Here is a 23,988-nt window from a genome sequence, read left to right on the forward strand (position 1 = left end):
GACAATTGTTTTATTTGAAAACTTATGTAAGGAACCTAGACAAGTTACACCATGTGGGTGAGACACAACAGATCCATTTGACCAGCTGGATTGTTTTCTATGTTTTAGCCCTCTGTACTGTACACAGGATAACTATATCAGTTGTGCTTCTGGTTTTGTGTTCCTAAAATGAAGGAACAGAAATCAGTTTTCCTAAAGATGACTTCAAACTAATCTCTAGGGACAGACAGGCTTGGGGCCAATTTCAAAATAAATAGTTTAGTACGGATGCAAGGACTTCAAAGCTTAAGGAAGAACTGATGTGAAGCATGAAACAAGGTTTTATCACCCTGATGCCTACATCTGATAAAGATAAGACATTTGAGAAAATTCACATTGCTGAACTGGTTATAATGTACTCTCACTGATGAGGATACAGAAATGCATTTGAACCTTTAATAATGAGACTCAAGCAGAATTACTGGAAGGAAGGTCAATTCACAATAACAAAACATTTTTACTTGATTATATGATAAAAGCATGCAGTTACTTTATTTGTAAAAAAGATTTAAACCAGTGGGAACCATGCATTGCTTTGGATTTATAGGTTTTTCTAAATGTGATTGTAATGCTCTGTAATTGAATCAATAGTTATAGCTGTAACGAGTGGCACTTTAAGAGGGGGATTAAGAGGGGAGCACATAGCGGATGTGGTGGCTCGCAATTAATGTTCATAATGGGGACAGACAGATACTGTTTGTCATCAAAACAACCATCCCAAGGGGTTAAACCTGAAAAGCAATTTTGCAGATGATAGCTTAATTTTTAAAAGTGTCTTTTATGACGGTTTCTACATTGTTTCTAAGAATCTTGAGATTGAGATTTAACGTTGATTTGAATTTGTTTTGTAGAAGAGGGTTTGAAAGTTTGGAACATTTATTTATCCGCTGTGAATCCGTCTTTCTGGAGTGATATGCAGAGCAGGTGATTGAGCTGTCACACTCGACAGTTCATTTGGTGCTTCTGTCATCAACAGAAAGTAAGAGTTGGTTTTCAATACCTTTGGTATCAGGGAAGTTTTATTATAAATGCATAGACAAAACCCAATTTGATCTATCAGAGGAATGAGATAAAATTCTGTAATAAATCACTTTAACTTGACTAGAAAGCATTTTCTAGTGTTTTTCATTGATAAATATAAGTAAATTATTTGAGATTAATTTTCTTAGATTTATTTCTCTCTTTATGTATTTGGTTTTAATGCTGAACTTGAGGCAGAAGATGTTTGATTAAAAAAATATTTTGTCTTTTCAATAAAAGAATTTGTGATGCAATCCACTAAAAAGAACACAAACGGACACAGCTTGTCTTCAACGGCCAGAACGAGATGCAAGCAAACCAGAAGCTAGAGAGCGTCAGGTCCTGTTACTGGAAAGAGATGATCCTGTCCCAGACTCGTGGCAGCAACATTTAACACACTGGCACAGAGTTAACATAGAAACAACAGAGCACCCATTTTATTCTTGTGACACACTTATCCTCACATGGTTGGCTGCAAATCCATAAACACAGAACATGTCACATCTTCTTTTCCACCTCGTCAGAAGTCATGTTGAAGAACAGGCATATTGAATTTCCAGTTGTAAATATCATCTTCACAAAGTACTGCATTAGTCAGGTCACTAAATTTTCTTGACTGAACAAATGTATCAAAATGTTCAAAACCACCAAGCAGGAAACACTATATACATATGATTGAACATATTCCAGCTCTTAGTTTAATATTTACATTTAATTATTACTTTAATGGCTACATCTAAATTCTTTTTATTACATATGTCAACGTTACAATCCTGTAGGTTTGGTTTTTATTTTCAACACTGTCTTCTTAGTTGTGACTTCTTGAGTAGCTGATGGTTAAATCACTTCTTTACCTGATCTCTACACTTTGTTGTGTTGGACAGATTTAGCACTTAGTTCTTCCTTCCCGCTCTGAGGCTTCAGTCCATAGACTGTAAACACAGTCAGCGGTGACTTTGAATTAATGATTGAATGGAATTTACATGCTGGATAAAGTGAAAACCTGTGGATCTAAAACAGAACAGAAAAATATGTTTGTGCTGTGTAGGTGTCAGTGTTCTAATACTTGGAGCTCACCTTTGTCTCGACTGAATCAAACATTTTCTTTCAGGCTCTCACCTCTAAGCAGTGTGGTACTGTTCATGGTTGGTGCTACTGTTGCTCAGCAACAGAGTAACTTTTCCTAGGGTCTCGAGCACCCCCTGCTGGTCTTTGGCAGAAATCCCAAACACAAAAAAGTACACCATATTCTATAAACTGTTGAATTAGTTGACCAATGAATGGCACTTTGTTTCACTGACATCGTACTCCATGTTCAGTATTTAAGGCTGAACACTAAACACAAATGATTAATTATCACAGAGAGAACTGATAGAACACGCACAACAAAACAGAAGAAGAAAAGATAAATGCTATTTATTTCCTGGAATCAATTTCAGGTCAGCAAAACCGTGTAAAAGTTCAACTCTTAAAGCAGCAAGCTAATGATTAAAAACCATGGTACAGTCTGATAAGAGGATTACTGCTGATTCAACAAACTCATTTGCTACATTGCCATGTAAAGGTTCGGTATTAAATTGCATCACTAACAGATGTGACATTATTAATCATGTTTTACAGACTTCTTATTCCAACCATAACTGCAGCGTCAGATCGTGGTTGTGTTTGCCAGGACTCAGACGTGCAGACGTTCATCCTCACTACTCCACCAGGCACAACCAGCAGGTCAAACACCCTGCGTCTGGTTTGGAGAGTCAAATTAAGATGCAAAATTAAATTATTCTGGTTCCATCTCAGTTCAGCCAGTCCAGATCATCGTCGTCATCCTCCTCTTCACCAAACAGAGGGGCGGGTGGTGGACGGCCCTTCAAACTCTGGACACAAGCGAGATAAATGAAAAATTGAATGCCGTCCAAAATGTTGTTGATAGATGTTTACGTTTTTTTGAGGCGATAAAAAAATTCCCTGATTGAGTTCACATGGAGACAAAAGACAAGGGGGGAGCTGGGGGGTAGGGGGGGGTGAGGCAGCTGCAGAATCAAATCTGAGAGCTTTGATTGAACTCTACAGATCCTCCCTTACCATCTCATCCTCCTCTTCCTCCTCGCTGGCTGCTGCGGGGGGTTTGGCAGGAGCCGTGATCTGGAAAAATGGCGCCGTTCCATTTTCCTCACTAATTCCCTCAGTCAGGCTGAGAGAATAGCAGAGAAAGAGCCGAGGACGAGGGGTACAAATACACGGTGAAGCGGAGTTGAGAGACAGACCGTTAGTTTAAAGGAATACACATGTACATGAGAACAGATGGGGGCACACATAGGTTACAATTGTAATCTAGATACTAAAAGTAAAGTTATGGCCCTCAAGATGAAAATGACAGTGGGCAAACAGCATACATGTTATTTACTGGCTTCCTAATCACAGAGTCAACATTTTCAGATTCATTAGCTGCTGCTGCTGCTGGTTTCTGGTTTCTGCTCAGCTCATCTCAGCTCATCTCAGCTCAGCTTGGAGATTTATAAACTTTTAGATCTGGCAGCAGCTGTTTGGTTCTGCAGTGGGAAGAAAACCAGTTCCAAACTTCGTGGTGCTTTCAATAATGCTGTGATAAACAAGAAATCTCGTGCAGAGTGTTGTAAGGTGTATCAACTAAGTTTTCTAAGTGTTCTCGGCTTGAAAGTGCTGCACAGTAACACAACTTTGTAAATATTAATAATAAAAATGTTTCTTACTCCACTGCGCATATAAACATGTTGGGATAAAAGGCCTTTTCTGGAAAATCTGCTGAGAAACTTAATGGATGAGAACAAATATATTTAAAAGAAACAACGTTGGCATTTGTTTTGGGCCAGTTGTTTTCTATTGAATCAAACATGTGGTTTGGAGTCAGTGTGTTGATTTACTCTTTGAATCGGAGCTGATCTCCAAGAGCCTCATCTGTATATGATGAGTATTCCAACTCTGCTCCTTCTCACCCCTGTACAGAAGATTCAGCTTATTTAAAATCGGACTAATCAGGACAATAATAATCTGGAGACTCATATTGATATAACATGAAACTGGAAGAGGAGAAAATGTTCCTGTTGTGTTCAAAAAGTTCAGTCGGAAACTTTAAAAAGGTCCATACCCCTTGGTGTTGTATGTTAACGATAATGACAGATACTGAAACGATCATTCAGAAGAATTTGGAAATGATGGCTCGGTGGACTCCTGGGCCACACCAATGTCCTCCTGGAATTGTTTGTGTGTTAGTGTTGCTATTGTTGTGTTATAATAAATTATATATAGTCATATACCAGTTATTGTCCTGGAACCACTGGAGACCAGACTTTGCTCTGAGTGAATATTCATCTGATTCTACTGACAGCTAAGATCAATCTGCAGTAATAGTAATTGTTCATGTTCCAACTCACCATGAGCTGTTCTGAAGTGTGTCTGGTGGTGGAGGTGGGTTGGCTGGGGGTCCAAAAGATTCCTCAGGCGCAGCATTCTTTTCTTCTACATCCTCTCTATTGTTCTCTATGTTCTCCTTGTCCACCTCACTGCTCTCTGCAGCACTTTCCTGTCCAGCATCAGGAGCTGAACTCTGATCAGAGCCATCATCTGGATGTGCAGACTTGTTGGAGTCTCTGGACCCTGTTGGGCTTTCAGGAACAGGGGGTTCTCCTGCTCCTGCTGTCCTTCACTCTCTGCTGCTGCTGCTGCTGCTGTTTCTGTTTCTGCTGCTGCTGCTGCTGCTGTTTCTGCTGCTGCTTCTTCTGCTGCTGGCTCCTGAAGTGACCCTTCACTGATTGAAACTGGATGGAGATCAGTGGCCTGTAATGTCTCAGATTGGCTTTGTGTCTTTGACTCAGTTGATGTCTCTGTCTCCTCTTGCCCTATGTCCTGATTCATTTGAGTCTCACTGACATTGTGAGAATCCAACTCAGCCTCATGTTCTTCTTCCTTTTCTTCCTCTTCTTCCTCTTTGACTTGTCTCTCTCCATTCACATGCACATTCTGACGAGGTTTCTCCTCTCTTTGTTTCACATCATCACTTGCTTCTTCCTCCTGTTCCTCTGCATCCTCTTCATCCTCTTCCTTCTTAGGAAGGACGGAAGATCCTTGTGTGCCACTGAGCAGCTGTAGAGTTACATTCTAAGGAGAAGACATGTCCACATGATTGAAGATTGAATCAAAAGATGCTTAGCACATATTCTGATGTACAAAGTCAAACAGTGAGTGTCAACCAACTCCATTACAACCAATAGAATCAAGTTTCACTTGGTTTAAGAAGCTGAAAGTAGCTGGGACACATTGAATTGGAAAGAGAGACTAATTTCCATCCATAGATTGTCCATTTAGTAAATGTACTTACTCAACTTTCCAGACTGCCACATACAGACTGCTTAGGTATTTTAATTGTTTAAAAGAATTAACCTACCTTGATGGTGCTGACAATCACCCCGAGCACAGCCTGGCCTGAGTAAGATTCACTGAGGTCAAACTCCGCTCGCAGAGAATGAAACACTCCGTTCATCACACGCTTCACCTGCAGGTACACACAGATGGCCTTACTATTATTGCTCAGAAATGATAAGTCAAGGCACATTAACAGCACTAAAATTCTATAGAATATCAAACTTCAGTACAGTTGCACCTCAGCTCTGAGCTGCAGTAGGCAGAAGTGGTAGTGCAAAACACTGGCACACTGAGTTAAACTGAAAAGTTCCTGCAATGCACTGTGGATATTTCCTCTACTGTGCTGGTTTGGTATCTTGGTGACTCACCATGCACTGTGTTCACCAGAAGGGCACTTTGCAGTCTGCGTACCAAGAATTAGGTCACTTTATTTGGTGAAACCTCTGTTATATCACATATCCCCCTTTATGTTTTCCTCATATCTTCACTTTTAAACATTTTTCAAACACAATTTCAAACATGCTGCATGACATGTGATCATGTGTAGAAAGAGGTTGTGTTGTGATCATGGCGTTAATGCAAGACAAACAGAATAAAGATGAATGAGCTCTGTAATCTATGACAATTAATAGGCAGTCTGTACTGAGAAACACAATAATAAAAGACTGTTATCTTAAAAATTCTAATGTATTTGTGGATCACTCTGGATTGTCAGGTATCATTCAAACATACAAATCTAGACTAAAACCACATCAGAACTAAAGATAATCAAACATAAAAAACTAAATAGTAGTTATATGTCTATATTCAGGGATCATTGTATCAACCCTACCATCTGTACTATTACATATGAAAAACATGTTGATTGTAAATTCATCAACAAGAGAATTCAAATTATAGCCATAACCTTATAATCAGTAATGTTAATGTAGTGTACACATGTTAAAGGGGTTGAGAGACGAGAATGTGATTGGCCATGTTTCTCACCACCTCTACCATAGCTGCCTATAATGGATATTATATTTCCAAGTGTGCTGTAGGTAGCCTTGGTAAGGATGACCACAAAAATATCAGTGACCAACACATCAACTGGGATCTGTGCCACGCAGGACTCCTCACCTCTGTTGCAGTGTCTCCCGAACTCTCCTGCTCTGCCAGTTTCTTCTCCAGCTCAGCCATTTTATTTTCAAGCTTCTCCCTTACAGCTCCTGCTTGCTGCTCCAAGGCTGTGTACTTAAAGACAATAACATACAGTGATTGTTTTTGTGTGTGTGAATGTGTGTCTCTAGAGGGGCTGATAGGGATGTTTTCCTACAGAATGAATAACAACTCTGCATGTAAATACAATGTCTTGCAAAAGTCCAGTGACATCCCTGACATAATTTAATATATTGAGAGGGATCAGCTGACGAGTCATCCAGTCTTACTTTTTCCTGAAGGGCCTGCAGCTCCTCAGTCTGCCCGTTGTGCTGGAGCAAAATCTGCTCTTCCGAATCCCTTGACTGCTTCAGATGAGTAAACTATTGAGAGCAAAAAGGTCCAAAAGCAAGGTAATAAAACATCATGTATTCACATTGATCACACTATATAACCAACTTCAACTCGACTAAATTAAAAAAAGACACTATAAGCTGCAAAAACCTGAATATTTTTGAGTGAAAACATCTCATCAAAAATCTCCATTACAGGACAATTTAGTAAAAACCTGGAACCCATCCCAGTTGATATTGGGCAAGAGGTGAGGTAGAACTGAACAATGCCAGTAATGGTTTCATATTGTAAATGTATACAATGGTTATGACCAAACAGGTTGCATCAAGACAGGCTTGCGTACCTTTTCCTGTAGCTGGGTTAACTTGTCCTGCAGAGCATCTCTCTGCTCTGTAAGTTCAGCCAGATCTCTCCTGTGCTGCTCTTTAACAGACGCCAACATGTGTTCATACTTCCCCTTCCAGTCCTCCTCAAGCTCTGCCTGCAGCTGAGACAACTGCAAAACATACAGGAAGTGTTCCATTAGTGGTCTGATGTAGGGGTGGGAATCCCAGGGTAACTCAGGATACGATACTCGATACACAGCCAACGATAACGGTAATATCACGGCCTAGCTATTCTGTGATAATTGATATATTGGAAGACAATCATGTAATGATACATCATGTCTAACTAAAAAAAATTGATAATGCCCTAAAGAGGATAAAGAGCAGGCTTTGTGTATTCATTCATTGGGATTTGGTGCCAGTTTTACAGTGTAAAACAGCCATAAAGTGGCAAAGGTCCAAGCTAAACTAAATAACTAAATATCTATATTTGATGCCAGCATATGGATAATCATATCTAATTAATTAGGACGAAGATATATTGCCAAATAGATATTTGTAATGCAATGTTAACAATGTGGCCCCTTGAGATTAACACTTAAGAGTCTTTTATCTTTTAATTCAGAAGATTAAAGATAGGGAGTTCAGCAAGAAGACAAAGTGCAAGTTATTCAACCATAACATCATCAGTCATGTTCCTACAGTATCCTATCATTGAAAGTTACCTGCTCAGATGCAGCGTTGTCAGTGCTGGTCCTGGCCTTGCGAAGTTGAGCTCGGAGGTTGTCCAGCTCCTGCTGGCTGCTCTTGCGGAGCTCCTCCACCTCCTCGTCCCGACGCTGACGCTCGGCCTGCCACTTCTTCTTCCTTTCCAAAAGTGTCTTAAAAAGGACAGAAACAGACAGTCAGATTATATATGACAACAAAAAATGAAGGGAACACCCGTATAAAACCAAGTCAGATAAACTTCAGTGATATCAATCTGAATGATGTGAATCAATTTCACCTGCTTTTGTGCAAATTAAAGTGACAACAGGTGCAATGGAGAAGATAAAGCAAGACAACCCCGAAAAAGGAAATGGTTTTGCATGTGGTGGCCACAGACAGCTGCTCTCTCTTTATCCTTCCTGACTGATTCTTCTCTAGTTTTGTGTTCTGCTAGTGTCCTTGTCACTACTGGTAGCATGAGGCAGTACCTGCAGCCTGATCAGGTTGCACAGGGGGTCCAGCTCCTCCAGGAGGACACATCCATACGGTCGCAAGAAGGTTTGCTGTGTCTCCCAGCACAATCTCAAGAGCATGGAGGAGACACCAGGAGATTGTTATGATCTATTACTTGCAAAAATGTATCATTCTCGTTCTTGGTTCATGCACTTAAAAGGTCCAGTGTGTAAGATTTAGGTGAAAAGGATCTATTGACAGAAGTTTTATATAAAATAATCCTAGTGATGTTTTCACGAGTGTGTTTCATCTAAATTATACAAATTGTTGTTTTATTTACCCTAGAATGGGCCCTTTATATTGAAATACTTAATATTTACATCAGGGGGGGGGGTCCTCTCTATGGAGGCCGCCAGGTTTCTTGTAGTAGCCCAGTCTGGACAAACTAAACACCCTTTGAGTTTTAATGAAAACTGAAGGTTACCACAGGTTCTCTTTCATGTTTGGAAGGGGAGGATGAGGTGAGGGGTATTCAGCTGTAACATGACACGTCACCACTTTATGTCACTAAATTCTACACACTGCAACATTAATGGTATCCTGAAATACAGGCAGAACTGTGAGAACTGATATCTTAGCTAAACTATGTGCAATTAATTCGGTTTGCCACACGCAGACTCCAGTCAAATGCTAAACACGGCTCAGGAACACATGACCAGAGTTTAGAGCTACAGAGCAAAGGGTCTTAAAAAAAAGGTTGATCTCACTTTCTTATAGATATTTCTATAAGGATGTTTCCACTTTGTATTGAGTTTAATGGCAATTTTTATCCATTTACAGTTAAATGTACCACAATAAGGAGTGCAAAACGTGAAGGGGTAGATGACTTGCTGTAATATAAAGGACATAACCTCAGTATAGGGTCCTTTGAATGAAAGAGGGACATGAACAAGAAGTAAACTTACTCGTTCTAGACCTTCTTTATCAGTCCTTAGGTCCTGCAGCTCCTCCTCCGTGTTGTTGACCCTCAGCTCTGTCTCTTTGCGTCTTTGCCTCTCTGAGCGGTACTGGGCCTGTGTCCTCTCTGCTGTCTCCTTCAGCTCTGAATCACATAAACATAGCTTTGTTGCATCATCCTTTTTTCACAAAGTCCTTAGCCTTTTATGCTCCAGGATACTGTGTGCTATTAAAGCAAAGTGTTCTTATGCTTGTTAAAATGGGTATGAATCATAATCTGTTACTAAGATCATGACCAAGAAATCTCACAATAAGCCACATACCTGAACTAATTTTCCTTCAAGGCATCAACAGAAAAATGCTGATATGATCAAACAGAGCAGTGAGTGTGAATCATGGTTTTGATCCCAATCAATCCCGCAAAAACAATCTTGCCACAAATAAAGCACAAAATGTGGATTAATCTGCTGCTGAAAATAGTCCCAACAAATTGTCCCACACCTCCTCCTCGTGTGTGAGCCTTTAAAAAATGAACTGGGTTGTTTTAGTTTGCTAAGACATTGTATATCAGGATTTGTTAAACACATATGGAGAACTGGGCAAATGGTAAGCTATAAATAAGTGTAACCACATACAGTCCTGTTGCCACTGTAGTATGTCAGTTTGATGAAGTCTTTTTTGGTGTTGAATTCCTCTCGAAAACCATTCATATGCTAAACTCTTCATAAAAGGACTGTTGCATTAGTTTTAGTTAGATGTAACTAATAACCTGGGAAATTAGTGCAGAGACTGAAAGAAGTTGAGCTGTGGCAAAATACTGTTTGAAATTTTCTATTTAATCATCATTTTTTATCATAATCATAATAATAATAATAATAATAATAATAATAGACAAACCTTCCAGTTGTGTTTCCAGGGAAGTGATGTGCTTGCCCTGGCTCTCAGTGTCCAGCAGCACTGAGCTCAGTTTACTCTGCAGCTCCACAGCCTTCTGCTGGTGGGATGAAGCTTCCAGCTGCAGCTCAGACAGCCGGGCTGTGGACGAAGCCAGATCCTCCGTCAGACGAACCTGATGGGGACACAGGAGGACAGCGGGGGTGAGAGGCTATAGTAAATCCCAGAGCACAAACAGACAGTGTAGCTAAACATTGAGAGCCTGGATGAGTGGCTACTGGTGATAGTGGTGTGATCAGCATGAACCTGTGGAAGAAAAACTGAGTAATGACTAATGGGAAAGGGGACGGACAGGAAAAAGAAAATAGGAAATTTTGTTAAAATGCAAATGAATGGTGAACACATTATTCCAGTGAAAGCAGTTAGACCTGGGTCAAATAGTAGTTGCACATAATTCTTGGTATTTCGAGCAGCATGTTTGGATCTGGGCGGTAATCGGGGCAGACAAGATTATCAGATCAGTGGTTTGGTCCCAGAATGGCAAAGTGAATGGGAAATGATTGCAAAGAATTATAAACTTTCTGGCAGTGAGAGGAGGTGACTTGTGACTTGTGGACTGACCATTACTCAAGGACTTGTGTGTTTTTGCTCCATGTAAATAAATCATTTCAACTATTTTTGTCACAAAGAGCATGTTTTTCTTCCTGAGTAAACCTTTGGAGAAGTTACACCATTCCAATTTGTCTCTTACTTTGCAAATACTGTTTGACCCTGGTCTGGTAGCAGTACACAGAGGGAAACAGGCTCACCTGGCCAGAGCCCAGGTCCTGAGGCAGTGCAGGCTGAGAAGAGAGAGTAGTAAATGCTAGATTTTCCTCAGCAGTACAAATAACCAGGCAGAGAGCAATTGGCAAAGATTAGAGTCCTTAGTATTAGTATCAGATTGTTATTGGAAACAGACATCATATACTTGAGAAAATACCAAACCTTATCTTTTTATCATAATCCCCAAATATGATAATTCGTGTCAGTCTCAAAATGTGAATAAAAGAGGATAAAACCTGTTAAAAAAAGCTTAGTTTGACTTCGCTTTGTTTGGCTTGTTCTCGTCCCCTCATCTCTAACCACTACCCATCAAGCCCAGTGTATATGGATTAGTAGCCTGCATTGCCCTAGTCAACCTTTTAAGACCCCAGGCAGAGGGTGGGTGCTAAACTACATCCCATACACGCACACAGGCAATGATTAGGCCCTACACTGAGGGTCTGGGAGATATTTAAAGGAGGACTTGGTGCAGCCTGCACCACAGGCCAGGATTATACCTTTTACTCATTAAATACCCCTCCCACCAAACTACAACTTATAGCCCCTACACTCACCTTACCATCGGTTTCTTTGCTTTCAGCTCAGAACTTCATTAGGAATACCTACCTGCTTAGTGTTAAACATTCTGCAGATACAGGTCAGGAGCTTCAGTTCATGTTCACATCAAACATCAGAATGATGACAACCTGTGAACTCAGTGACTAAATGTGACATGATTGTTGGTTTGAGTGTTGGTTGTGAGAGACTGTTGTGTGTTTTTCACTCAGAATGGAACCAATAACAAACCATCCAGTGAACAGCAGTTCAGTGTTGGTGAGCAAGGTCAGAGGAGAATGGTCAGACTGGTTGGAGTTAACAGAAAGGCTACAGTAACACAGGCTACGTAAAAGGCAACGAGACCACGTCAGGTCCCTCTCCTGTCAGCCAAGAATAGAAATGTGAGGCTGCAGTGACACAGACTCACCAACACTGGACAGTTGAAGACTGATGAATCTAAATTTCTGCTTAGGCAGCAGATGGTAGAGTCACAATCTGGATGCAAAAACATGAATCCATGGTGCTAACCTGCCTGTGTCAACAGTCCAGACTACTGCTGGTGGTGGTGTGATGATGTGGGGAATGTTTTCTTGACACACCTTTTGGTCTTAATCCCTTACCAATCAAACATGGCTTGTTAGTGACCTTGTCCATCCCTTCATGGACACAGTGTACCATCTTCGAATGGCTACTTCCAGCAGGACAATGTTCCATGTGACTGTTTCTAAACTACCTCAAACATACAGCATCTGAAACTCAGGGATGAATCTTCCTCTGTGATATGGGGAAAATGTTTACATTCTGAAGGCACAAGCACAACACTATATAAAGTATGTGATGATGTGTGTGCATCACACACTATTATCCTCTGACAAACAATGCACCGAAAGAGAGTATTATCCATCTGACGGATTAGTTATTCCCCTTTTCAGCACTAGAGCCAGACACTCACCTTGTCTTGCTCAGCCTGTAGAATTCTGGCCTGGTTGTGTTCACTGGACGACTTAAGGGAGTCGTTTCTCTGTTCCAGCTGCAGGTTACTCTGCTCCATGTACCTGGACAAGCACAGCAATTCCACATTACATTGACCGCACACTTTTTTAATACAAGATCAGATATTGGCCAGCAGAAAAAGTACATTAAGTACACAAAGATAAAATCGGTATTGTTACCTCCGCCAAGCAAGCTATGTTTTGAGCTTAGTATATTTGTTTGTAAGTTAGCAGGATTACGCAAAAACCCCTGGAAGTGGTAGCATGTAACTTCATTTTCATTTTGGTGTGGCTCCAGATCAGGGGGTGGATCGAGGATTTGTATTCACTTTGTTGAGAGATAGGGCGCTCTTCAACACTTTTGTTGGTTTACCAGAGAATATTTCAAAGATCTTGATGAAAAAAAATCCAGTATGTTTAGGGTACTGATATTTATATATATATATATATATATATATATATATATATTTTATATATTTATGAGTGCACAATTTGGTGCAGATCCAAATAAATGGTACTAGTGAATTTAAATGTGGCTTCATAAGGGGACTGTTGAGTGCCCTTCTAGTTTTATCAGTTAGGGGTTTTAATCCACTGATTTTAAGTACACTATCCAGCAAGATTTTTTTCCATGGAAATTGTATGAGAAAATGTGTGTTTAAAAGAAAAAAGGCACTTTGGAATTTGATCATTATTTTATCTAAACATGAGAGAAAGATCATTTATATTTCTGTTCATGATGATGTGAAACAATGATGTTCTGGTCAACAATAAATGTGACCATTTGTCATTTCTGACTCACCTCTGGTTCTGGTTAATGAGCTCCCCAATCTTTCGATTTTGCTCTTCAATGCGAGAGCTTTTGTCAAAGACTTCCTTTTTTAAACATTCATTTTCCTAGAGACAAAATAAGAGTTTTCAGATTGATTTGAATAAAACGTCCCAGCACATTGAAAGATGAAACAATCAATGTTAGTGTAACAAAAGAGCTGATGAAAAAACGCAAGTAGCAAAGTCTCAGCAACACATGATGCAGTATTTTCAGGTGTGTACCTGCACAATTCTTTGGATGTTGTGTACGATCATGGAGGTTTCCATCGACATACTAGAAACACCCATTGGAACACTTCCCTGCCTTTGAAGGTCATCTATCTGTTGAAGTTAAATGAGACAAGAACCATGTGTATGTGCTTTCTGTTAAAAGTACATCTTCAACTTATTCTTGCACATGTGCTTTTCTTTACCTTTGAGGCCAGTTGATCTACTTTATCTGCCACTTTTCCAACAGATAACCGGATTTCTGTGTTGTGCTGGCGTGCTTCAGTCATCAAGAAGGAAGTCACATCACTGGAGCCTGGAGTAAACAACATAATCCTGAGTGTAATGTGGCTGAAACAATAGACTGTCTATGAAGATGAAAGATATGACAGCTCCCCAAAGGTGAAGTCAAATCATCTTGATCGCCCTCTGGTGGCTGCCTGCAGTATAGATCATAAAGCTTTGCTCTTCCATGTATATCTGCGATATTTTTATGCTACGGGGGGAAGTGGAGATGATTATCAATCTTTATTAATTAAATATTTTATTTGCTCAATACAAATATTTGTGTCAAAGACCCAACACTCTTGGTTTGATCATAATGGCTGCCTTGTGATTGAAATGAATGCTCTTACCTGTATATGGGACACTCTGTGCAGGGTAGACCTGACCAAAAGGCTGCAGCTGAGACGGAGCCATAGAGGTCGGATTGTAGTAAGGCTACGAAACAACAGGGTGCACTGATATTACCAGGTTTGATTTCATTGTGTCATGTCCATACTGTTGATATGTTGGTAAGAAATGTGGTGAAAACTCACCTGAAAGGCATGGCTGCTGCCAGGATGCGGGGCAACAGTGGTCATAACAGGAAGTAAGGTAGAAGGTGGAGCAGTGTGAGGATGAGGATGTACTGGGGGAGAATTTAGGTCACGTACCAAGAAACATGCTGTACACCATCATAAGAAATTCTTTCCTTTGTAATCCAGGATGAATGCATATATGAGGAATTAGAAGAAGCTAACCATGTGCTGAATCTGGAGCAGTGGAGATCTGCACTGGAGATGAAGCTAAAGGCCGATCCTTCACTCTGCTGCCACTGGTGTCCTGGAGATCAACGCAGAGTGGCACAAACTTAGTAACACACCAGATGTGAGAGATTTTTTTAACATTGTATTGGCTTTCCTGTCTGATAAATAACAAAATGTGTGAACTGGGTTTTTAATCTGGAAAACATTTTTTTTAAATCAGGAGAAACAATTTCATACTTTAAAATATATAGTTTATTTTTTCTGATGCTGCTGAGAAAAGGTCTAAGAGCCATGGTATTCTACTTGCTGGCTCACTGTTGAAGCTTACCAATGCTTGGATAGATAGCATATGTTTTTCCAAGTCAGAATATCTGCTGGGAAAAAGATTATTGCTGGTTGTACTGAAACCGTTTGTCCACTAATAGATTACTACAAATATCAATACCAACTATGATAATCAATTCATAATAACCAAGGAAAATATCATAAAATCTGAAGTTGACCATTCAGCAACATATGAATTTACTGCATGTCTCTATTATATCATTTTAATTTGAATACCTTTACGTTTTAGGTATACTTGTAGAATTTAATATTTTATCATATTTTTGATGTTTAATATATAACTGAACTGAAACTGAAAAATAACTAACAGATCCATCAACCATTCAACAGTTTCTTAGTAAAGGGAGTAAAGTAAATGTACCACAATCCTTTTTGTAGCTTTTCATTTCAGCACATTCAAAATTTAAACTAATTTAAATTTGAAAGTGACCCTTTTATGTACAGTTCATGTGGCAGTATTCACACACTCCAGATTCTTGGTTACGATTCTTTTTATTTTCTGAGCAACTCTTCACATGATGCAGCTGATGGGCTCAGCTGACTTTTGCTATGATGAAGGATTATTCCTTTTACACCTTGACCGTTTTTTGTAAATGGGAGCTGGTGGTTTCTATGATGTCTCCAAGGCTTCCCAGCTTTGTGTCAACAATTAATAAGACAGATGAAAAGACCCAAACCAGCAGTAATCTCAACACTTTCTGTGGCTATCAGCCCAAAAGCTATTGGTTACTAATGGAGAAATAGACCAAGTGGCTCACAAATGAGTGGTTTGTTTTTAAAGGATAGATAATTCCATAAAGCCCAAAAACTATTTTGACATTAAAATAATAAAAACATTTGCAGCACTGTGGCTCACTGATGTGTTTTTAACAGTTTTTGAAAAACAATTGAGTTCTATGGCTAAGATGAATAAGATATACTGTATCAGGCTTTAAATACAAATAGAAATTAGATTATCTCATGTTTTTTTTTTTATCAATAAGAAAAACCACACAGTATCACCTTTTTTCCCTTTTAAGGTCTTCAGATAAAAAACACATTATAAACATTCCCACCTCAAGCTCAGAGTCACTGGATTCAGGCTGGCTGGCCACTCCTGTCAGAAAGGGCAACATGGGCTGACCCATCTTTGCCATGCGAGAAATCAGCTTGGCTTTAGAAGCATCTGGATTCTGAAGTTGAAAAAGAAAATGACACAACACAGCTGTGAAATAACTGCATACAATTATTTTTTTTAAATGCTTCATTGAGAGGGAAAGAAAAGCAGTGATGTTGCTTACTGCCAGCTGTTCACTGAGAGAGTTTGACTTTGCACGAAGTTGTGGCTCCCTGGAAAAAAGTAATGAATAAAACAGGAAAGGTCAGAGACAAACCAGGCTACGTGTTAAAAGTTAAGGAAAATGCTGTTAGCTATTGCCTAACTCACCCTGGTCTGCCTGGGCCTGAGACAGTCATCTGTACTGCAGACTCTGGGGTCAGATTCTCCACACTGGGAGCTGGGGAAGGAGCAGCAGAGTCTCTGGAGCTGGCACTGGCCCGATCAGAGCCACTGTCCTTGGAAAACTTCACCTAAAGCACAAAACAAGAAGAATATATTTGACTTTACCGATGTAGAGTAGACATGATTAATGTGACATCAGACTCATCTGGGACGTTGGAGAAGGTTAACAACTAGAGCAGACGAGGGAAGGAAGTACAAAGATTGCTCAGTGGATGTTACCCGCCGAAGTTCTGCTTCAAAAATAAGAGTGCTGTTAGCCGGGACGCAGTTAGGGACTCCTTTGGATCCGTAAGCAAGGTTCGGTGGGATGACAGTGAGGCGGCGGCCTGCCTTCTTCATCCCCAGCATCCCTTCCTCCCAGCCCTGCTCACACAGAGGAGGAGAGGCAGAGCGATAAGGAGGAAAGAACATTATAATATAATATGATGGTGATGAACATGATGCTGCTCATTTGAGGCTAGGATAGTTTATTTAAAAACCCTGTGTTGAACAATTATTTAAAAGGTTAATAAATAAACATAATAGATTGAAATGAAATGTAATAATATGCAGCAGAAGAAAATAAATCATTAGGAATATTTTCAAGAATTATAGAGATCATTTTAAAAATGTTTTTTCTTGAGGAATGAACTGAAGCTGCTTTTCTTATTCAGTGCTTGTATTCTGACTCACTTTGATCACTTTTCCAGCTCCAATTTTCAGTCGGAGCAGCTTGTCTTTGTTCTGGTTGGTGTCAAACATCTAAAATTATATTTGAAAAACGTGTAAGTTGAGCTTCACATGTCAAGAAAATTCACAAGAACTGGAGACAAAATAATTGCAAATGAATCTACAATGGTGGAGCTGTGTGACCTGTCCGATGGTATGGTTCTGCAGGAGCCAGCCTGTGTACACCACCTCCAGGGAGTCTCCATTCTCCACCCCCTGGCCCTCCCCAAGACTCAGATCCTGAACCACCACAGCATCTAAAGAGGCTGCACTGTTCACCTTTGCTAAGCATACCTAGTACACAAAAAAGAAAGTAAGTTCATCATAATTGGTGAGACCTTGAATCCTGAGTATGTTGGACTGATAAAGGGCCTTTAAGGATCAATCCAGAGACTTGTGGACCTTGTTCCATCAACAAATACTCGCTCTGTTAGTCAAATAAAAGCTGTATTTGACTAACAGCTGTAGCTCTGCTCCTGTGTCACTCACCTCCTTGCAGAAGTCTGATGAAGCTTTCTCTGATTCAAACATCAGGGACCAGTTCTGCCTCTGGTCATCATAAAAAGTGCAATAATGGTTTGGTTGTACCTGCAGGAGCAAAACAACGTGTGGTCATGAACACAGAAAAGACATGACGACGGAAACTTGAGTTCACAGTGTATCAGTTTTCCACAATGATCAGCTAATTTACAAAGCAACTTGCTTTCTCTGGAGGAGAAATCTATTGTGTCATGACTTTTCAGTTTTGGTTTCTGCTGCTGTGTTTACCACCAAATAAAACACAGGAACACAAGGACAGCCTAATATTGAGGCTACAGTGTGACATAGACTTTGTTCATGCTTAATTGTAATTATTTTAACAAGTTTATAAGTTTGACCAAAAAAATCTTCACATTTAAAGAATTTTATTTCCTATTCAGATAATAATCCTGCAGAGCAGGAACTGATATGATATTGAGAGACAGAATTAAAAGCTCATAATGTTTATGATGAATTTGTCTAGGATGATGGTCTCTCCCTTTATCTTTAAAATATACAGTTTTTACACTAAACAACTAAAGTGCTGAAAACTTCACAGTATGAACACAACTGATCTCAGTGGATCCCTCTGTGTACAATGACAGCTGCGACTTGTATTAACAGTGGAAAAGTGTGTTCAACTCTATGGAAGGAGCTGGTTATCTAAGTTAATTGTTCATATAATGTGACCTGAGCTTCACCTAAGTCACAAATGCAGACAAACACAACATGCTTAACGATAATTATCTTTGTTGAACACACTCATTAGACATTTACAGTGATGGTGAAAAAGGTAAGTAAACCAGTGGATTTGATAACTGGTTAAACAGCTGTGGATTCAGGAGGGAAACTACACCACTGTTCCCCCAGAGCTGCTATATGTTCTCAGGATGTCTGGTGTGAACGGATGGGTTGAGCTCTGGACTCCAACAGGTGGATTGTCTATGATCTTTGTTTAAAGTCATTCTGTTTGGATCTACTTTTATAGTCAGGGTCATTGTCCTGTTGCATCATCAGTTTCAGCTGGTGTCATGAAATCAAAAGACTAAAATTAATTTACGGACCACTTAATAGATTTTTACCAAAAGTTGCCCAGTTGTCACAGAGACAGCTCAGTTGTCATTATCTGATTAAAGTATTGAGTTTTAGCTGCATGGTCTCCTGCTGATGAAGACCCAATTGTTCCTGTATAACCCAGTGAGCGTTATATTATATCCTGCTCATTTGTCTATTGCTTTTTTAGAATTTCATTTTAATTGTGTAACTGTTGCTCCTCTCGCTGCAGGAGCAAGAGCCCCTTTAAGACTCCACCGACTGATGCAACCTTTACAACGTAATGAGACTAAATAAAATAAAATAAACTTATTCAAAAATAGATTTATAAAAATAATTTATTTATAAAATAAAAACTGTACTTCTCATTGTGAATACTTCACATTGACCAACACTGACTTCAATTAACTCAGACTTGACCTTTAATAAATATTCAAGCACAGAGGTGTTGGAGTCATACCACTAATTTATTTGTTGTTTTGTTAAAAAATATAATAAATATCGAAAATATAAAATAAAATATTTGTACTTTTTTGTTCAATAGTGGTTCTCGCAGTGTACTGTATGAAAGTGTACTACAATAAAACAATCGGTCAGTGCAACATTACAAAGGTGATTTATACCTATTTAAAAACATGTTAACAAACTTAGGCCTTTGCTCAGTGTTGATGCATTTTCACACCTACAAATAATCCAAATGTACTTCGATACTTTGTTAACCTTCCCAACTTTATGAAAGACTAATCGGCAAAGCATGATATTACTTTGATGCATCACATTATCGGTTTGTCTGCATGTACTCAATTTTGTGTGTGTGTTCACTCACCGTGAAAACAAAGCCCATGTGAATCTTGGCAGTGGTCACTTGTTTCTGTTGGCTCAAGTACAGAAGCAGTTTGTACTGTAGAAAAGAAAAGATGAGGAGTATTATTCACAAAACTCCAAAGTCAAACCAGTAATCTCAAACAAGTGACCAGTTAGCAAAGCTCCAACCTCTTTTGTTGTGTGGTTGCCCAGTGCGGCTGCTCCCAGCTTGCCCTGCTTCACATACTGTCCGTTAATACTGTGCAAGACAAAAATGGTAGAAAAGCTTTTGACTTGACAATAAGATGATTTGTTGACTTGACCATAAGATGATTTGGCAGATTGATTTCTAGAAATTACCATCATGTTACAAATTACATCATCAAGTACTTCGATCAATATCAGAAAAGACGTTCAAATAATAAAAAACAGGGTGCTCACTATCTGAAGGCTTGGACAGCAGTGGCGAATAACACTGCTGGGGCTCCAGACGGCGAAGCTTGTTTCTGGGAGGCTGGCACTATGAACAGACAGAAATATTCACTTTACATCCTCATCCTCATCCAAAAATGTATTCACTTTTGTCTATTTGTGATGATCCTACCTGGAGTGGAGCTCTTCCTGGGCTGTTTGGGAGCTGTATATTGAAATGACTCGTTCCCCTGACTGGCCTCCTGATCTAGACCAAACAGGGAGGCCAACTTAGCCCTGCAAAGAGAAGAAGCGACAGTAAAGATCATCAATGTTTATATGTGCAATTAGACTTATGATCTAGTGTATGATCTGCCGAAGTATGTTGAACTGAATCTTTTGGGGGATTTCAGCAGTTACAGTATCTGCCTGCCACAAAAACTGCAGAACTTCCATCTAGCAATTGTTTTCATTATTCATTAACTGGTCAGTTTTTTATTTTGATAAATGATGAATCATTTAGTCTATAAAGATGTCGAAATGTCATTTTTGAAAAATGGCCATTGCAATTTTCCAGAGACAAAGAAGATGTGTTCAAATTGTGGAGCCTGCCCAGCACGATGCAGCTACGTGACATGCTCCGTCACAACTGAGATAACTCCATATACCGAAAACAATCAGTGTGAGATGCTCTGATAAACTGGTTCATAGACCATGCAATAAGATTTTTTTTTTGTCAAACTACAGTTTTCAAAGACAAAAGTGAGCTTGCATACTTATTATTTATGTCTTACACTGATCCACAAAACTAAAGGAGAAAATCTGTATACTTGAGGAACAATGTTTTTGCTTGAAAAATATATCAACACCGAATCAAATAAATATCTACATGTTGAGCTCCAACAAGACCGTAGCATGCTGTAACATTGTTGCAACATTCAAGATGAGACCAATATTTCAGAGTTTTCCTGGTTTCCAAACAAAACGGTTTAAAAACTGCCCAGCTGCCTCGTACTGACCCCTGGAACTCCTTCCACTTGTAATCACTGGCATCTCCAAGGAATGACATGTTGAAAGCCTTGAGGCCCTCATCTCCAATGGTAAGGAGCTGGGATGAGGTGGAGCTATCTGTTGGCATGTGCTAGTCAAAATCCTTCTGATAATCGCTCCACGCTTCTGACCTGGGCCACCCCTGATCTCTCGTCCCCTCAGTGCAGTCACACCAACATGGTAGATTCAACAGCATAGCAGAAGAAACCGAGGAGCTCCGACTTAGTGTTGGGTCTCCGCTGAGCAGAGAGGGGCTGTGGCGGAGGCCTCCACCTTCCTCGTCTAACAAGCAGCATGTGAGAGGAATTAGCCGCCAGACCACTCCTCCCTCTTGGCCAGGCCCTACACTGGTTGTTTAGTCCCCCAGCTCACACACACGCAGTGGCAAAAAGTACAACTCAGTGTTCAGCCTGAGAATGTGGCAGAGCTGCAACTGAATAGCTCGAACTGAATGGCAGATAACGGTGAGGTGAGGTTTATAATAAGTATGAGAGTCTGTATCGTGACAAATAGATCAGTTTGAAAAGAGGTGTAACTGAGATGGAAACTCTGATACAAACGTCCACAATCACGATACAGGACGACAGACTCATGATAACACAACTGCAACCTGCTGCAGCCTGTTGAGCTCACATTAATGTAACACAACTCATTTTACACTTCAGAATTAACACTATAACACATGTAAATGTGCATTCATGTGGGGTTGGAAAAATTCCAACCCCAGTTCCAGACTGGGCAAATCCATTTGAACGCCATCTCAAGTCAGAATATCAACTCAGAGAGATGAAAAATGTTGGTGCACGAGTTCCAGAGCTGCTGACATCTTCACTTATAATCTAATTTTACAATCAGCTCTAAATAATATCTTTTAATGCGACTTGTAAATGTAAAATGTAGTTTTTTTGAACATCCATCTCTCACAAGCACCTAGCACCATCAACACAGACCCTTTTATTATAAATGTGCATACATTTGAAATCATCTGTACGCCTGTCACACCTTTTTCATTGCTCTTTATGATTGTGCATATATTGGAAAGAGGTGTGAGTGTGGTGTAAATAAAATAAATAAATAAACAACACATTTTGTTTACAGCATCTGGGTTTTTTTTCCACATTCTGATTTCAAAGCACATGAACACACCAAAGTTGGAATAATGACTTCACATCATAGGGAAATGGGGTTTTCTGAGGAGGAAGTGAATGCACAATTAATAACAATAGTATGACTCTATTTAAAGTTAGGGCAAGATGTGGATTGACACAGTACACCTATTTTACTGTCATGTATCTTGGTCCCATCAAGTGATCACAGCTGCAATAGAAGTCAGGCTAGTTTAATTAGACCAAGGTGGAGAATAACCCTGAGACATTCAAGTCAGCACTGTGGGAAAAACAGCCCCCCCCCCCTTCCCCCAAACAAACTGAACTTGACTGTGGATTTGGGGCAACACGCAACACATTATTCGACAACATCAAAGGAAACTGCATTTTAAGTCCATAACAAAATGCACATAAACCTTCACATGTAAGAAAGAAAATCACTTCAACTTAAAGAAGGGGTTTTTCTTTCTGACCAGCTTTGAGCAGGTTGAGTCAGCTCTGTATTCTCATAAGAGAGGCTTGAGAAGAGGTTTAAGGATAACGTGTCAGTGTCTGTATGACATGAAGCTGTTAGTTAACTGGCTCAAATATGGGAATATGAAATCAAACGTGAACATGTCAGACAGTCTAAGAAGCCTCATTCATACAAACTACTGCGCACACTACAGGGTGAGTGGCAGCCTGTGATCAGGGGACCAGAGATGTGGTGGATATGAGTTCAGTGTTTAAGTTTTATATCTGATATAATCAGCCGTTGTTTGGTTTTTCACAGACCTAATCCTCTTAATACACATTTTCCCCCGCAGCCATTTTGACATGACACAGTAAACACAGTTGTTTCTAATGACATAAATGAGGCTTCTGTTCAGGTGCAGAGGCTGAATGAATGAGATTAAAAACACACGTGTTCAATACTGTTTCTGTCAAGTTGGCTGCTGTTAAAAACACTGACTTTGACATGTCATCAGTCCTGGAATTAGAAATGAGCTTTCAACTATATTCCTATCTCCTGCAGGTTAGTGGGGGGGAGCTTCTCACCAAGCAGAATGGATGTCAGGGGTCTAATTACACACAGACTTAGTCTTTATAATGCGTCATCTGTCTGAAGTGATTCAACAGAATTACAGACACAACAAAGGCACGTCAAAAACATCTACTGAATCAATTCATGCCGAAAGTGTAAGCTGAATTAAATGGCCTCGGCTTTAACTAGTCCTCTGAAACAGCACTACTTACCGAGGGAGTCGCAATCATCTTTACATTTCGATTTAAAGTGAAATGTGGCCCATCAACGAGCAAAGCTAACCCTAGCTAAATGATGCAAGCTAGTTAGCCCATATGCTAAGACAATTCGCATGGTGGGTTAAAACACACAAACAAACGCACCCTCCTGACGGAGACAAGAAGTCTCCCTCTTCATCGTCCCCGACGAACATCCTCTCTCACGTCCAGCGCCTTCTCTTCTTCAATAAAACAATAGCACAAGTGAATTAGCTGTTTTCCTATGAGCAGACTGTTGAACTGTCACTTCCTGTTTGTGGTGGGATCAGCTGACTTTCCACCTGATCCGGGTGTAATCACCCATGACTGCCGCTGGGGGGCGCCAACCACTATCACAGGACATGAACCACACAGGACAGAGTTTAATCCTGAGGCAGCACAGGTCATCAAAAGTGCTGCGGTCATCAAGTGACTGTCCTTCTGCCAACCCTGACCTCTGACCTCACACAAGAGCTTAGAGGAGGAGGAGGGAATGCATTTGTGTGGGATGAAGAGTGAGTGGCA

At 40.0% G+C, this 23,988-nt stretch overlaps 1 protein-coding gene across 1 annotated transcript; it reads right to left on the bottom strand.

Moving 5' to 3' along the window:
- Positions 1-1,468: 1,468 nt before the first annotated feature.
- fkbp15b (FKBP prolyl isomerase family member 15b) lies at positions 1,469-23,753 on the bottom strand. The gene is given in 31 exon segments (XM_035166119.2): positions 1,469-2,933; positions 3,142-3,250; positions 4,470-4,702; positions 4,705-5,193; positions 5,480-5,587; positions 6,577-6,690; positions 6,885-6,977; positions 7,292-7,444; positions 8,000-8,155; positions 9,401-9,537; positions 10,290-10,461; positions 11,096-11,128; positions 12,601-12,703; positions 13,443-13,537; positions 13,694-13,792; positions 13,885-13,994; positions 14,314-14,398; positions 14,497-14,588; positions 14,701-14,782; positions 16,107-16,223; positions 16,332-16,380; positions 16,478-16,620; positions 16,772-16,915; positions 17,225-17,293; positions 17,405-17,554; positions 17,750-17,848; positions 19,659-19,733; positions 19,826-19,895; positions 20,078-20,156; positions 20,241-20,344; positions 23,590-23,753. Coding segments are annotated over 31 exon segments (3,693 nt in total). The 5' UTR covers positions 23,640-23,753; the 3' UTR covers positions 1,469-2,852.
- Positions 23,754-23,988: the final 235 nt, after the last annotated feature.

The sequence above is a fragment of the Hippoglossus stenolepis genome, chromosome 9, assembly GCF_022539355.2.
Source record: "Hippoglossus stenolepis isolate QCI-W04-F060 chromosome 9, HSTE1.2, whole genome shotgun sequence".
NCBI lineage: Eukaryota > Metazoa > Chordata > Actinopteri > Pleuronectiformes > Pleuronectidae > Hippoglossus > Hippoglossus stenolepis.